At 36.6% G+C, this 16544-nt stretch overlaps 1 protein-coding gene across 1 annotated transcript in view; it reads left to right on the top strand.

The window, feature by feature from the left end:
* Nucleotides 1-16544, top strand: part of CUBN (cubilin (intrinsic factor-cobalamin receptor)) — a 121979-nt gene that overhangs the window by 45796 nt on the left and 59639 nt on the right. Inside the window, exons 18-23 of the mRNA XM_008567728.1 lie at nt 2976-3147; nt 4285-4491; nt 6061-6210; nt 7781-7902; nt 8422-8647; nt 10138-10325. Coding sequence (XP_008565950.1) covers nt 2976-3147; nt 4285-4491; nt 6061-6210; nt 7781-7902; nt 8422-8647; nt 10138-10325 — 1065 coding nt within the window. The remainder of the gene's footprint in view (nt 1-2975; nt 3148-4284; nt 4492-6060; nt 6211-7780; nt 7903-8421; nt 8648-10137; nt 10326-16544) is intronic.

Raw genomic sequence — 16544 nt, 5'->3', positions numbered from 1 at the left:
TACACGTCCTACTGGAAAAATAATATGAACAGTCATAGTTTTAGAACTCAAATAATAAAATAAAATTTACAACAGCAATCACTAATTCCAAATCAGGCCTTACGTGTCATCGCCCCATCCCTTAATCATAGTTGCCAAAGGCATCTACTTTGCACTGTTTTAGCTACTTTTCTGGTGGTATTTATTCCATTATTTCTAAATAACATTCCTATTCTGCTACTCCTTGATTTTTTGGTCCTAGACATTATCCGTTTCCATCCTACTATAGAAGATGAGGATGTAGCTTTTCACCAGCACAAATGCACAGAAGATGTCCACATACTCCCCCAATTTCTTCCTTAAATAAAAATATATGTATATATGTCACAGCTTTTGTTCAAATTGTCGTTCAGTGTTTACATTACTGTAATTATGTAAACACCATTCATAACTAAGCCAAGGAGTGTACTCCAACTATGGTAACATTTGGCTTTGTTTTTCCAATAACTTGTGTCCTTTTTACGTATTCTTGGTTTTCTATGCACTGATTATCACACCCTTTCTACCCCAGGTGTACATCTCCACCTTATGTAATAAAACACACCTATCGGTTCCATTTATTTTCCTCAGTTCCATTTATATCCCTCCTTGAACCTTTGCCCATCATCTGCAGGCCTCATGCCAGCTGTCATTTTGGGATTTCCCTTCACCATCGAATTTCAAGTCCCTTCATCCCTCTCCTGGGCTGAATAGCTGGCTTCATGATACTGTGCATTTCCCTTTCTTGGTTAATTTCCTCTTTTTGGTGAAGCATATGCTGTGTAGCTCCCTAAAGAAATGGGCATGGGTGATAGACTTTTTTGAGAACCTGTATACCTGAAATCATCCGTATTTTACCCTCATTCTTTGAATATATATATTTGAATATTGTATATATTCAATATATTCATATACATATGAATACTGTATGTTAATCATAATTTTGAAGTTTTATGTTTCTTTTGGGGGGGTCAATTTCCTTTAAATTGCTGTCTCCTACTTACTTGTATTGGTCTCTGCCTTTTACATTAGACATTTCCCTAAATGTCTGATGACCCTTGGCCGTCCATTTATATTTAGGAATGAAGTATTAAAAAGGCTGATTGGAAGCTCTCTATGCATGACTGGGGCTGTCAACTTGTGGGCTTCATGGGAGGTGACTGGGGTGGTTGGGGAGAGGTGACTTGAGTCTTTAGTTAGGGAAATCTACAAATGTCATATCCACAGGTCTTTTCTCTTAGTCGGGGGGAGGGTTTAAAACTCCAACAAGGAATCACTTTCACAATTAATTTATTTTCTGTATCTTTAATATGATGTCCACACCCCTTTTCTTTGAAATGTTTTTTTTTTTTTTTTCCTGACCGGTAAGGGGATCGTAACCCTCGGCATGGTGTTGTCTACACCATGCTCAACCAGTAAGCACACCGGCCATCCCTATATAGGATCTGAATCTGCGGCCTCGGCGCTACAGGGCCGCACTCTCCCGAGTGAGCCATGGGGCCAGCCCAATGTATTTTTTATATGTTCATTGTTTGTTTTGTTTACTCTTTGCTCTGCTCCAAACAAAGTTATGTGGATCGCACTTTGCCCACACTGTTTACTTGAGAACCTGCCCTGAAAAAGGAAAGAAATTTTTTCTAAGATGTGCAGGTAGAATGGGGGCAGCTTTAAGTGCAGCTTTAAGTACTCTATCCAGTTGCACATAGCCTAAAATTCCTCCAAACTCAACTGCCTATCTTACTCTCTGTCCAAATGCAGAGAATGGAAAGTTACACTACTGAGTGGGTACTACAGTGAGACCCATGTCTGATTTTGTTCCTGCTCACAGCAGCTTTTATAGCCTGTCCTGACTCTCATGTGCCTGCTTCCTACACAGTTGTTCTCTGGGAGTTGTCGTTTCTGAGTACAAGAGGGATTAGAAGACAAGAATGGAAATCTCTGTTTGTTTCTAAAAGCAGAAGTCGATGTGATATATGGATGACTACAAAAGTTTTAATCATTGTGATTCTAGAACAGGGGCAGACATAGAGGCAGGGACAAAGGCCGTGGTCATGTTTCACATATATCCCATTAGTCTTATAGTTGGTTGTAATCCCCTTTGATTCTGGCAATGTGTTGTCCATTCCTGTTTTCAGTATTATTGAAATATTTTCATCTTTTGTTTCTTTATGCATTGCTTTGTGGTTTGGAATCAGGGATGATTTGAATTCCAGATCTATTGTGACTAGTTCTTTGAATTTCAGCAAATTGTATAATCTTTCTGAATTCTCGTGTATGAATCTGGAAAACAGGAAGACTGTTCTATGCCTGAAAGGGTGTTGTGCTGATTGGATTAGATAGTCTGAGTGGATGATTAGCAGAGTCTAGCATTTTGTCTGTTCAGTAAGTGATAGCAAACTCTTCGTCTGGTCCTGTGAACCGGAAGACACTTTAAACCAGAAGTCCCCAAAGAACTAAATTTAATGGTCAATTATAGCAAGCAATAAAACCTACGTCTTTCATTACGGAGTACATTCTCCTTCTCCATAGCTTTTAGTGTCGTAGTTTGAGTTATTACTTCTGATAGTGAACCATTGCAACCCCTTTTTAAAGACAGGAATATCAATCACTCAATCAATGAATTATTCTTAGTTATTTCTTTTGGATCTTTTCTGAACTGTGAAAACCAGGCATGCTAAAATATTCACTTGGTTTTTGTACAGCAGTGGAATAATAGTTTGCCATTCTTTATAACTATGTGAACAGCTAGAGTTATTGTTTAATATTTTGGAGTCAACAATATTCTAATCCATTTTTTAAAAGTTGGATGAGTAGGAAAATTGAAGCTTTTGTTCTATAAGTAATTAGGAAAGAACTATTACATTTATGTTTATATTGAGATCGATATTTTAAATTACTTTTCAAGGTATTTTAAAATGTTTGAGTTATTATATTCTTCAAATCATTTTTTCTGACAGGTGTTCAATGGCATTAGAAGTAACTCACCACAGCTAGAGAAACTGTGTAGTAGTGCGAATGTAAGCAATGAGATAAAATCTTCAGGAAACACAATGAAAGTTATTTTTTTCACTGATGGATCCAGGCCATATGGAGGCTTCACTGCTGCCTACACATCTGATGAAGATGCAGGTAAAGGAGGGTGTTGTAAATACACCTCATTTTAATCAGATGCACTACAGATACCCCACAGCTACTGCCAACAGCAACAGAGCCATCCATTTTCTCTTTAGTGACCAAAGACACACCTAGGATCTTCAACATAAGACAGACATACATAATCAGATAGAAAACCCACTCCAGACAGAAAAAAAGCTTTCTGATTTTAGAAAGAAAGCTGCTATTGAGAATTTAAAACTTTTTAGAAAAATGCTGTTAGATGAGCTTCTAGCACAATGCTATGTAATGTTAATGTAATTAGAGTTGGTTGTCAGTCCTGCAGTCCCTGGCTAACTCTTTTGTTCTGAAAGAGACCATCTACCTCTTAGAGGGTAACTTCATTTCAGAGAGCAATTAATTTTATTGGGGCAGAACACATTTTATTGTCATCCATCCCTATATAAGGGTACTTCAAAAAGTTCATGAAAAGATTTTATTATCTTTTAATCTCACTTTTCCTTGGACTTTTTGAAATACCCTCGTACATATTTCCAGTGGAAATGAATGGGGAGTTTGCATTTGATATAGGGTATTTCAAAATTAAGCAAAATGTGCCCTCTAATTATAAATATCCTCCTTACTTTCTGGATTGGTACTATTATCTAAGGGTTTTAAATTTTAGGAGAAGTGGAGGTGAATATTTTTTTAAAAACCTTATAAGTTATTTTATTGGTATAAGAAGCATTCTTTCCCTTATTAGAAGGGGCAGATTTATTGGCACTCCAATGTTATATTATCTGTTTGATCAAACTACATTCTTGGATCAAGTGGAGAATTGCTAATCAAAAGCCACTGGGATCTACCACCATTTTATTTGTATATTCCTCTAAATTAAATATTAATGAATAATAAATTGGAAGTATTAATACAGAGCCAAACCCCAGCCTCCTAAAACAGGGAAATCAAGAAGCTGTTTATTTTAGAGTGTTTCTTTTAAAAACCCACAGAATTTCTATAATTTGCATGCACGAGCTAGTCCTTTAACCACACCAAAAACAAATCAAAGCAGTAATGTTGCTGTTACTCTGGTTACTGTTCCTGGGTGGTTGGTATTTTCTGTTATGGCATGGATCTTTCTTCTACTTTCTCTGTTGCCTTTTATTTTCTTAGTATGTGGCGGGTCCCTTACAAATGCCCCTGGAGGAAACTTTACTTCTCCTGGCTACAATGGAATCAGTAATTACTCAAGAAACCTAAACTGTGAATGGACTCTCAACAATCCAAATCAGGGAAATTCATCCATTTACATCCATTTTGAGGATTTTTACCTAGAAAGTCACCAAGACTGTCAATTCGATGTCCTTGAGTTTCGAGTAGGTGAGTTGAATCAAATAACATTCTCCCGTTTGTCTTCGACATTCTTCTGATGCCTGCAGACCATCAATGAAGGGAATCAAATGGCTATTATATAGGTACATAAGATTCAACAAACTTTGGCCAAAGCAAGCTGTAATTCTGTGTGTTCCATGCCCTAGGGAAGTCAATGAGATAGATCAGTGTTTAAAACTAGATACTGTATCACAATTGTTTGGCTTCTCAGTATGTGAGACTTACCCAGGAGAGATTCTGGCTTGACTCTGCTCTCTTAAAGGGTTCCAGTGATCCCTTCAACTATTAACTACCACTCAAGACTCCTTTCTTAGGAGACTGGAACTTAGCATGGTTAGAATGTGTTTCCCATTTCCTTATCTTACAGGATTCATAAAGAGACTGTAAAATTTTACTTAGGCTTTAGAAGTCAAAAGAAGTTTTGCAATGTACCAAATAGAGAAGCACATGGAAGCTATTTGGAGAATTATCTCCAAAGCAGTCTAGTCTGTCATTGTTTTCTTGATGAAAGGGGATTGAGGTGTACTTGGTAAACCATAATTCTCTTAAGAATTTAAAAACTCTGTATTCACGGAAAATTAATCAGTTTTAGTTCTTTCCCATAGTCATGGCATAAGTCATCTATCAGAGTGTTCCCACTGTTACATTGATGCTCTTTTCTCGGTAAATACATAAGTAGATAGATAAAGAAAATGATATTGTAAATAGTCTATACTGTCAAAGGTTTCCTGAGGTTTGGGAGGTAGAGGTTGTAATTTGAGAATGTACCCCCTGAAATTCTGATAAACCCTCACCACCTCTACCTGGTTCAATACCACTGACTTTTAGCATCAAGCACAACAACCGTATATCAAATTTCGGTCAGTTAAATGCAATCTTCTCTTTATTCCCTTAGATTTACAGACAGTTAAAATACTATAGTCATTGATTTATAGGGTCAGTGATTTTCATTTGATGGAATAAATAGAAAGCAGATAAACGTGAGCTCTGTGGGTGCTCTATAGATGTTAGTAAAATTTCTGCGAAAGTAACCTTCATGAAAAATATTCAGCTCAAATAAGACAGCTCTTGGACTGAGTGCTAAATATTCTGTTTATTTTAGTTGATTCAATACACTAAAGAAATCTTTAAAATTTTAGACAATTACAACTTTTACATTGAGGATATATTTTGTCGTTCTTGGTAGTATATTTCTTACTCTCTAAGAAAAGGTATATCCAAAAGTTTTTTTCTTTTTAGTTACTTGTATCTCTGTTTAGATATGCTAAAATAGTTATGAAAACACAAAGTGAAACAAAATGACACCTACAGCAATGAAAGTTTTATAACAAAATAGCATGTTTTTTGGTTTGTGTTTTATCCTGTTGGAGGGATTCTTTCTTTTGCAGTTGACAAAGATAGAGAGGAATTTTGTTCAAGGCCAGCTACTAAATCAGAATTTAAATGTGTCAATGAATACCTTGAAATGTTCTTTACTATTTGTTTCTTCTTAATTCATTGAATGTATTTCTCAAAAGTTATTATAAATAATGGCACTTGGTGTATTATTTTGTTCAGGTGATGCTGATGGGCCCCTGATATGGAGACTTTGTGGCCCTTCACAGCCTACAATACCATTGGTTATACCTTATCCTCAGGTCTGGATACACTTTGTCACCAATAAAAATGTAGAACATGTTGGATTTCATGCGGAGTATTCTTTTACAGGTAAGACTTATGATTAAGATTTTAAATTCTGGCAATAAAATAATAGGTAAAATTTCATAATTTTTTCCATAAAGATCTCACATATGTTTTGTTAGATTTATTTCTAGGTAGCTATTAGTTTTGTTGCAAATGTCAATGAGATATTCTAAACTACATTTTTTATTGGTTGTTGCCCATATCTAGGAATTTTGTAATTTTTGTACATTTATCTTTAGTCCAGAGATCTCGCTATACTCATTAGTTTTAGTATTTTGTCTAGGATTCTCTTTGGTTTTCTGTGTAAACAATGATGTCTCCTGCATACGATAGTCTTTTTTCTTTTAGCCCCAATTCGTTATTTCTTTTTCTTGTCTTATGTTACTAACTAAAGTCACCATCATGACGTTGAACAGAAGGGATGATAGCATCTTGTTTCTGCCTTAATGTGAATGTCTGTGAGACATTTCATTGTTAAATATGTTGGTCGATCTTAGGTTTCCAATAAATACCCTTTATCAGATTATAGAAAGTTTCTTCAATTCTTGCTAATGTTTTATACTGGATCTGCATCTGTGACATTCAGAGTTTGTACCTGAAAATCCATCCTGAGATGAGCAGCAGTACTCCTTGCTGTTTTCCTGGGCCATTGGTGTTTTTCTAGTTCCTTTTCAATAATATTGCAGTCCTTTCAGCTTCCCTAAAATCTTAATTCCAGCCCTTCCTTTTGTGGAGGTCCAAGGCCATATCTTCTCCTCCTCTCTGGTCACCAAATCCTCAGACCCCCCAACTCAGGGTCCCACATCTTGGTTCTTCTCAGATTACCACACTTTTAGCTTGAGATTATCCCCCTGAATTAGAATATGCTTATTGATTATAGATTTTGGAGAGCTCCTTTTCTTTCAGTGGAGTTCGGCTAAGAATCAAAATATGTTTTGTTATAGTTTTATCTAATATTTCTTTGTGTTGTAACCAAATGGCTGGTTGAAAAAAGTGAGATTGATTATAATCTATCCACTCAACCATCTTGCCAGTTGACTTTTCCTTATCAGATTGAAAGAAAAGACTTTATGAAGCAGTATGATTTGTGTTGAACATCAGACCATACTATACTTTAGAAATGTATCAGTTTTTCAACTTGCTATGCTAATGTATAACTGATAGCTGACTATGTGCTTATGATCAAATGACAAAGTGTTTAATTATCTAACTGATTACTCCTTCCAGCTTATATTTATTTTCACTTGCCTAATTTTTTCAACAAATGAAATGTTACTTACTTTGTCTAATTCATTTGCTATCATTAATACAACACATCTAATTATTCTCTATGATATAGATTATTTTCTTTCTCCTTTGTACTAAACTTGAACCAATTTTTACTATGTGATTCTGTTTAATTAACACTGTATGGAATTCTGTTTATTTCTAATCTTCCACCAAATTGTATTTGTTTTTATCCAATTTCCTTTATTTATTCATTTATTGTATTTTTAAATCATAAAGTATGATGGCTATAAGTGCTACTTTGAATTTGCAGGGGTTCTTTTTCCCATCTTCTATTTTATTTAGAGAGTTACAAATCTAATTTCAGATTGTGGCGGAATACAGGTGGGCGAGAGTGGAGTGATTACAAGCCCCAACTATCCGGACTCTTATGACAGCTTGACCCACTGTTCTTGGTTGCTGGAAGCCCCACAAGGCCACACCATCACTGTGAGTTCTGATAACTGGATAAACTACTTCTAAGACTATATCCATTTCTGAGACTATATCACAGAAATGGAATTCTTTTAGTAAGTGAGTGATTAGAATAAGCTTTGATCCAGCAATCAGATTGTTGTTTCTCTCTAAAACTCTCTCATGAGAGTACATGTACTAGTATCTCTAAGTTTGCAGTTAATAAAGAATGAAATCTCTTTTTCAAGCAAAGAAGAAGCTGTACATAACAGATAATTCCACATACAGGAGAGAAGTATATTCATGTTCTTGCCCAGAGGATTGGTGGGGTCCCCCATGACTCCACTTCCCGGAGAAATATCCCTTCTCAAAATTTCCAAGAAAACTTCAACATGGGAAAAGAGTGGAGGAGAGGGAAGAATTAAGTAAGAGACAGAAATACAAAATTGTATAAATTAAAACAAAATAAAAGTATTTGTTGGTGCTTTATCTACCTTTGAGGTAGATAAGCTCACTTAACCTGGAGTGCCTCATTATTTCTTTCTTCTTCTGCAGCTTATATTTAGTGACTTTGATATTGAAACCCATACAACTTGTGCTTGGGACTCTGTCACTGTCAGGAATGGTGGCTCCCCTGGATCACCCATAATAGGACAATACTGTGGAAATTCAAACCCCAGGACAATCCAGTCTGGTTCCAACCAGCTGGTGGTGATTTTTAACTCAGACCACTCGGTGCAAAATGGTGGATTTTATGCTACATGGAGCACACAAACTTTAGGTAAAAGAAATGTTCTTTACACTAATTGTCATTTTTCAGTGATGTATTTTCTGAATTTAACTAATTGAAAATATATGCATTTTGTACCTACTCTGTGTTGGGCTCAGTTCTAAATATTTACTCATATCATCTCATGTAACAACCCTGGAAGGATAACACAATATCAATACATATCATCTCTATTTTGCACGGGAAAAAACTGAGGATAAATGTGTTGGTAATTTGCCTAGAGCATATAACTGGTAATTGGAAGAGTCATGATTTGATATAAAGGCAGTCAAGCTCAGAAACTTTGATCTTAATACTTCACAATGCTTGCTCCATAGACAAAGAGGCATGGAACAACCAGGAAATCTCAAGTGTTAGAAATATGTGTTGGAATCACAAGTAGGTTAAAATATTTGAAGTTTAAAGACAGAATGCTGAGTGGTAAGCTGGGAGTAGGAGAATAAGTAGCCTACATCACGAAGAGCCGTGGTTTATATATTACCCATGGAGCAATGGGGAGCTATTGAAAAGTTTTGAAGAAGATGATGATATCTGTGATTTAGAACAAGTGCTGTAGTATGTGATTACTGAATCAAAATATCACAGATTTTTTAATAGCAGCTTTTGTGCATATAAAGTATAAACCTTGTGAAAATTCTTAGAAAATGTGAGGACTTGCACACAATACTTTTTTCCGGATTTCAATAAATCCTGAATATCACACCGGACAATTCTTTCTAGTAGATTCAGAGTTATTATGGAGATCTTTGTAGAATGAGTCAGACTTTCCCTCATTAAACCACTGGCTGCTGCTGAGGTTAGAAGGGAGTTTTATATGAAGCACTAGTTTCAAAGTGTTTAAAAGCAAAAGATTCAAAGAATGCTCTTTAACTTCATTTTGTCTTGTATTCATATTTTTCTTTGCCATCTGAAGTACATATTTTTAGTATGAAAATAATTCTAGATTTTTCTTTCTTTTAATCCATGTAATTTATTTTCGTCCATTGGTCAGATTCAATATGAATAAGCCAGATTTCTTAATGGAAGAATTTTCTCCAGTTCTAAATCACTTTCTCTAGTCCAGTGTGTTAGAGTAAAATTACAAATGAGTGTCGAGTTGTATTCTCATATGTTAGTGGTAATAAAATACAGAACTTGGCGTTGCCAGGCTACAAATACTACATAGCCTTAAGAGGAGTAATAAATATTGCTATTGTTTGAAGACAGGATAGAAATCTATCCTCTTTATGGCAAGGATTACTCGTCTCAGCTGAGTTCAGTATAGGTGTAACAAAGCTGTAACAGCTGAAGTTTCCTCTGAATTCAATGCACTTCTGCATTTATTGAGAGTTTCTGCTGTACACCTGTCCCGAAGATGAGACATACTAAGAAAGATGAACTGAGATCACATACTTTGAAATGCTCCTTCTCTGAAAGTCGTGGTTTCCCAAAATTGTTATTTTCCTTGCAGATTGATGACTTTTCCCGTGACAATTTTTCAGGTTGTGGTGGAATATTTCATTCAGAAAATGGTACAATCAGATCCCCTCACTGGCCTCAGAATTTTCCTGAAAACAGCAGATGTTCCTGGACAGTCATTACTCATGAAAGTAAACACTTAGAGATCAGCTTTGACAACAACTTCCTAATCCCCAGTGGTGGTGGACAGTGTCAGAACAGCTTTGTGAAGGTTAGTACACTTGTTTATTTAACTGGAGCCAAACTGGTTTTACGAACATAAATGTTCAGGCTAGAAATGATTCATTGTCTTTCAAGTTTAAAAAAAAAAGGACAATTTTGACGTTTGAACTTCTTCAGTGAAAAAAAAGAAAACCTCACCTATTAGGAATTAAAATTTGAACCATAACACACAAATAGCCTCATGGTTTTTCATTGGCTAATACCTAGGCAAAGTAACTTATTTAAGGAGATTGTTCTCTGGCCTTACTAAATTCTCATGAGCATTTATGGTTCTTCCTTTCCATGGAAACTAAAGCGAGAGGACAAGTTTTATTTGTTGGGTTTTTTTTTCTTTCTTTTTTTTCTAATAGGTTCTAAAGAACAAACGCCCTTTACAATATAAGGTACCATCACAGGCACATTTTAAAGTATGCCATAAAAATTACAGAAGTTTGGAGAAGTAGCTAATGCTGGCCTTCACCTTGGCCATAAGAGCCCACAAGCTGAAAAGAGCATGAGAGACCCATGTAAAAATGATGGCAATGGGATAGTCCCCAAAGCTCTCCTTCTCTGGAGTTACAAATACTGCTCACGTGGCACAGACTTATCACTTTCCCTTGACTTATGACCATGATGACTGTATTATTGATTGATTTCCTCTATGCTATTTTGCAGTCTTGTATGTTCTGTCTCTAAGAAGCTATGCTTTTTAGTGGAAAGAGTATTGGCCTCAAGGTTACATTAGCCTGAACTCCATTCATATCTCTTATGCCACTTCCATGTTCTTCCATGAGCTAATTAAATATTTGAGCTCCACTTCCATGTTCTTCCATGAGCTAATTAAATATTTGAGCTTCAAGTTATTCAACTTCAAAATGAGAAGAATGCTTCCTACTTTACTAGGGCTGTTTTGGGCAGTAGAACTAATACAATATAATAACATAAATAATACACAGTACTTGGAATATAAAGTCATCTAATGACTAGAAATGGCTTTTATTGTCAATGTTATTATTTCATATCATCTCTTGAATTTTGTTTTATATCTTATTGATCCATGTTTACTGTTTAAATGAAAATACCATTCTTATATAAAATATGTGCATAATAAAGCACATTTAATATACACTGTTCCTAGCTGCCTTTTCCAAATAAACTTCTCATGAAATGAGTCCGTATCAGATGTACAGATTTAAGCAAAGCCTTGCAAGTTCTCCAGTTGTAAAAATGGAACCTGAAGAAAGACAGGTTTATTTCTCCACTGGATTGAATGGGAATGAGTCCTTCTGATAATATCAGGCAAGCCCAACACCACTGGCAAGTGAAACCTGTTAGGAACGTTGCCAAACACAAGTGGCCAGAAGAAGCACTCCTGTTCTCCTGCTGAGACTCTTTTCTGCCAAGATATGCTGGAGTAGGGGTGGGGGGGATAAGGGGTCAGAACCAGTAAAGGGACCCAGTGTGGGAAGCCCCTTTATTCCTGTGAGTCTGAGACTCTCTTCACCTGCCCAGAAATAGCAGGGCAGGCAGAACTGGAAAAAAGAGGCCCAGTCACAAAAAGTTTGGGAAGGCTCTTTGTCCCCATGGCATTAAGATTCTCTTCCCCAACCCAGAAACATGGGAGATCATGGGCAGAGCGAGAAAAGAGGATGTAGTCACAGCAAATGGCTTTGTCCAGGAAGCCTCTTTGTCCCTACAAGTCAGAGATGTTCTTTCCTCAACCAGAGACATTGGGGCAGCCAGGGGGCATTAGCAGGGGAATCCTACTGTACCCCTCCCCTCCAGCTGAGAAACACACAGAGGCCCAACCAGGTGAAGCACCCTAGCCCACTTAGGTAACACCATCATGAACTAACAGGAGCCCCAGAAGCACCACATAAACCAAGCAGACCAAAATTACACCACAAAGACTCTGAAAATTGAAGAGCCATTGGAATCACAGCCCACAAAAGTATGCAGGACCACATGCTAAACAAAAACAGGATGACTGCCTGCCTAAATAAAAGATTTAAATAGGACCCAGAGTATTCTACCATAGTAGATAAAATGTCCGAGATACAATAAAAAAGAACCCATTAGGGCCGGCCCAGTGGTGCACTGGAGAGTGCGCCGCTTGGGAGCGTGGCGGCACTCCCGCCGAGGGTTCGGATCCCACATGGAGACCAGTCCCCGGTACGGGCGCGACACCGAGGGTTGCGATCCCATTACCGGTCAGTAAAAAGAGACAAAAAAAAAAGAACCCATTATACCAAGAACCAAGAACATCACAACTTGAGTGGGAAAAGACAATCAAGTGATGTTAACACTGAGTTGAATCAGATGTGGGAATTATGGGACCAAGATGTTAAAGTAGTTTTCATAAAAATCCTTCAGCAATCACTCACAAATTCTCTTGAAACAAATAAAAAAAATATTAAATCTCAACAAAGAAATCATAGTTGTAATGAAGAACTAAATGGCAGTTATAGAACTGAAAAACATATTAGCAGATAGGCTCAATAGTAGAGTAGAGGCGACAGAGAATAGAATTAATGAACTTGAGAACGGAACAATAGAATTCATGCAATCTAAACAACAAAAAGAAAATAGACTGAAAGAAAAAAAAAAGAAAGAAAGAAAAATAACCCACAAACAGAGCCTTACAGACCCATGGATGATAACAAAAGATCCAGCATTCGTATCACTGGAGTCCTAGAAAGGGAAGAGAGAACACAGCTGAAAGAGTAGTCACAGAAATAATGATTGTAAACTTTACAAATTTGGCAAAAGACGCACAACTGTAGATTGAGGAAGCTGAGTAAATCCCAAATAGGATAAATCAAAAGAAATCCAAGCCAAGGCATATTATAATTGAACTTCTGAACACTAAAGGCAAACAAAAAAATCTTGAAAGCAGTCAGAGAGAATTGAGATATTACCTATAGGGAAAGATCAATTTGAATAAAAGATTTCTCATAGAAACCATGGAGGCTGTATTAGTTCGTTTCTGTTGCTTATAATAGAATACATGGAACTGGGTGATTTATAAGAAAATGAAATTTATTGCTTACAGTTTCTGAGGCTGGGAAGTCCAAAGTCCATCTGTTGGTGGCAACAGTGACCCAGGGGTCTCACATTGCAAGATGGTGGAAGCAGAGAGAGCAGCGAGAGAGTAATCTCCTCTTTCACTCTCCTTTTAAAGCCCTGCAAACCATGCCCATGCCCTCCATTTTTAATCCATTCACTATGACATGGTCTTACAATCTAATCACTTCTTCAAGGCCCCATCTTTCAATTACCATAATAGGATTTCCCACCCTCTTAACAGTCACAGCGGGGGCCAATTTTCTAATACATAAAACTTGGGGGACACAATTCAAGCTTCAGTGAGTTTGGGGGGCCATAATTCATTCCACTACAGAGGTCATAAGAAAGTAACACTGTATTTTTCAAGTACTGAAATAAAAGAACTGTCAACCATAAATTTTATATCTGGAAAACTATTTTTCAGGAAAGAAATGGAAATAAAAAATTCTCATATAAGGGGAAATTAAAAGAAATTATCACAAGGAGACCTGCCATTAAAGATTGTCTAATGGAGGGATGGCTGGTTAGCTCAGTTGGTAAGAGCATGGTGCCAATAAAACCAAGGTTCAGGGTATGATCCCTATACTGGCCAGTCACCAAAAAAAAAAAAAAAGATTGTCTAATGGAAGTTCTTCAGACAAAAATATAATGATACAATAAGGAATCTTGGAATCTTGGAGCATCAGTAAGAAAAAGGAATGTGAAAAGAACAGAAATAAGTCCCAAATCAGAATGTCAGCTCCTTCCAAAGACTCTAGGGAACAATTCATTTCTTGCCTCTTCCAGCCTCTGGTGACTGCAGACATTGCTTGACTGTGGTAGCTTCATTCCAATCTTCACCTTCATGGTCATGTTGTCTCTTCTCTTCTCTGTGTGTCTCTCCTCTGGGTCTCTTATAAGAACCCTGTTGCTGGAATAAAGGCCTGTACAGATAATTCAGGCTGATCTCATCCCAAGATCTTTAATTTAATCACATCTGCAAACACCCCTTTTCCAAATAAGGCAACATTAATAAGTTCTGGGAATTAGGATATGGGCGTATCTTTCAGGGGCCATCATTTAGCCATCCAAATGCAGAATTTCCATGGGTGGGGTGTTGCATGTTTTAGCTTTCATCTAAGAGGACTCTCATGCCCGGTAAACTTTGGGAACTGCGTCCTTTGGGATTTTCCCTTCCTAGCTTGGTACTTGGGTCCACTTCTCTAACTACTGAACACAAATTAGATTAGTGGAGAATGCAGCAGTTTTCAAGTAAGCACAAACTATCAAAATTCAACCATATGAAATAGACAATCAAAACAGCCCTGTAACTAGTAAAGAAATTGAACCATAATTTAAAATCTATTGAAAAAGAAATATCCAGAAATGGTTTCACTGCAGAATTCTAAATTCATACCAATGAGGAAGAATTCATACCAATTGTACATAGAAGAGGAAAGGATACTTCTCAATTTATTTTATTTATTTTATGAGGAGAGAATTCTTCTGGGACCAAAACCAAACATAGTATTTTTTAAAAAGAAAAAGAAAATTCCAGACAAATATTTCTTATTAAATTTGATGCAAAGATTCTTAAAATTTTTTGGCAAACCAAATCCAACAATGTATGAAAAGAATTAGACACCATGAACAAGTGGAATTTCTTACAAATATTCAGGCTTGTTCAACAATGAAAAAATAATTAATGGATTTGATCACATTCATGAGCTAAAGAGAAAAAATTATACAATTATATCATGTTGATACAGAAAAAGCATTTGACAAAATCAAGCACTGATTCATAATAAGAACGCTCAGAAAGTTAGTAATATATGAGAATTAACTTCATCTTCATTAAAAAAAAAATCTACAAAAAGCCTGCAGTTAATATACTCATTGGTGAAAGAATGAATGCTTTCCCTCTAAGACCGGTAAAAGATAGGATTTTCATTTTTACCATTCTGATTCAGCATAGTATTGGAAGTTCTAGATACTGCAATGAGGGGAGAAAAAGAAGACATGCTGATTGGAAAAGAAGAAATAAAACTGCCACTATTGCAAATGACATAATTGTCTTCAAGGAAAATCTTGACAAATATACAAAATAGCTCCTGGGATTAATAACTGAATATGGCAAAGTTCCAAAATCCAAGAACATGACACAGGAATTGATCACATTTCTATAAGAATAAACATGGAAAAACTGAAATTAATAACATAATTCAATCAGGTGTCACTTAACAACAGGGATACATTTTGAAAAATGCATCATTAGGTAATTCATTGTGTGAACATCATATTCATAACAGCTGCATACCCAGTGTTTGAGAATCAATTGAAATAATATGGCTTTACCAAGCTGAGAAATATTAAATCAGTGTTATGAATCAGTATTGTTTCATACCTCTTCTTATGGACTGATTTTCCAACTGAAATGTTTTTAATGGCTTGATGTTTTATTGCTCTGTTTGAGGAATATCCTTGCAAAAGATGTACAAGTTTGGAATGAGTAATTTTGTATAATGTGATGTGGGAAAACATGTGAAATAATCAAGTAAAACTAATCCACACCCAATTGCCTTCTTGGACCACATAATTCTCAGTTTTGTGTGTGTTCAAATGTGTGTGTATTGGGGAAGGGGGGCCGTGTCCTGTGCCTTATAGGATATTTAGCAACATCTCTGGCCCCTACCCACTAGATACTACCCTCACACTAAATGCCTCTAGACTATCAAAAATGCCTCTAGACATTGCCAAATGTCCCTTAGGGAAGGCAAAATTGCTCCAGGTTATGACCCACTGATCTAGGGGTATCTTCCATGGTTAACATGTCTACTGGTCTTTTTTCCAAGTATGCAAATTCATACTTATATGTACACTTTCCTTGAATACCGTGATCTCTCACCTGATCTATATAGCAAGACCCTCCTAACAGATTTCCCACATCCTCTCTTTTCCTCCTATTCTCTGCATTGTAATGTTTCCCAAAAACTGAGCTTCCCCAGTGGCTTCTCGACCAAGTCCCCAACAAGCCCTAAGGTCTACATGGGCTGGCCCCAGAGGCCACCTCTGTAGCCTCCCTCACACCTTACTCAGCTTTCTCTGTTCTCTGAATTAGCCATTCCCCTTCCAGCCATTGGGGTTTTCTCGGGGGGGGGGGGGGGGGGGGCTTTTCCCCCCAAAT

The sequence above is a fragment of the Galeopterus variegatus genome, unplaced genomic scaffold (assembly GCF_000696425.1).
Source record: "Galeopterus variegatus unplaced genomic scaffold, G_variegatus-3.0.2 Scaffold339, whole genome shotgun sequence".
NCBI classification, from domain to species: domain Eukaryota; kingdom Metazoa; phylum Chordata; class Mammalia; order Dermoptera; family Cynocephalidae; genus Galeopterus; species Galeopterus variegatus.
Note: the sequence above shows the minus strand (reverse complement) of the source record. Positions and strands in the feature narration are given on the sequence as shown.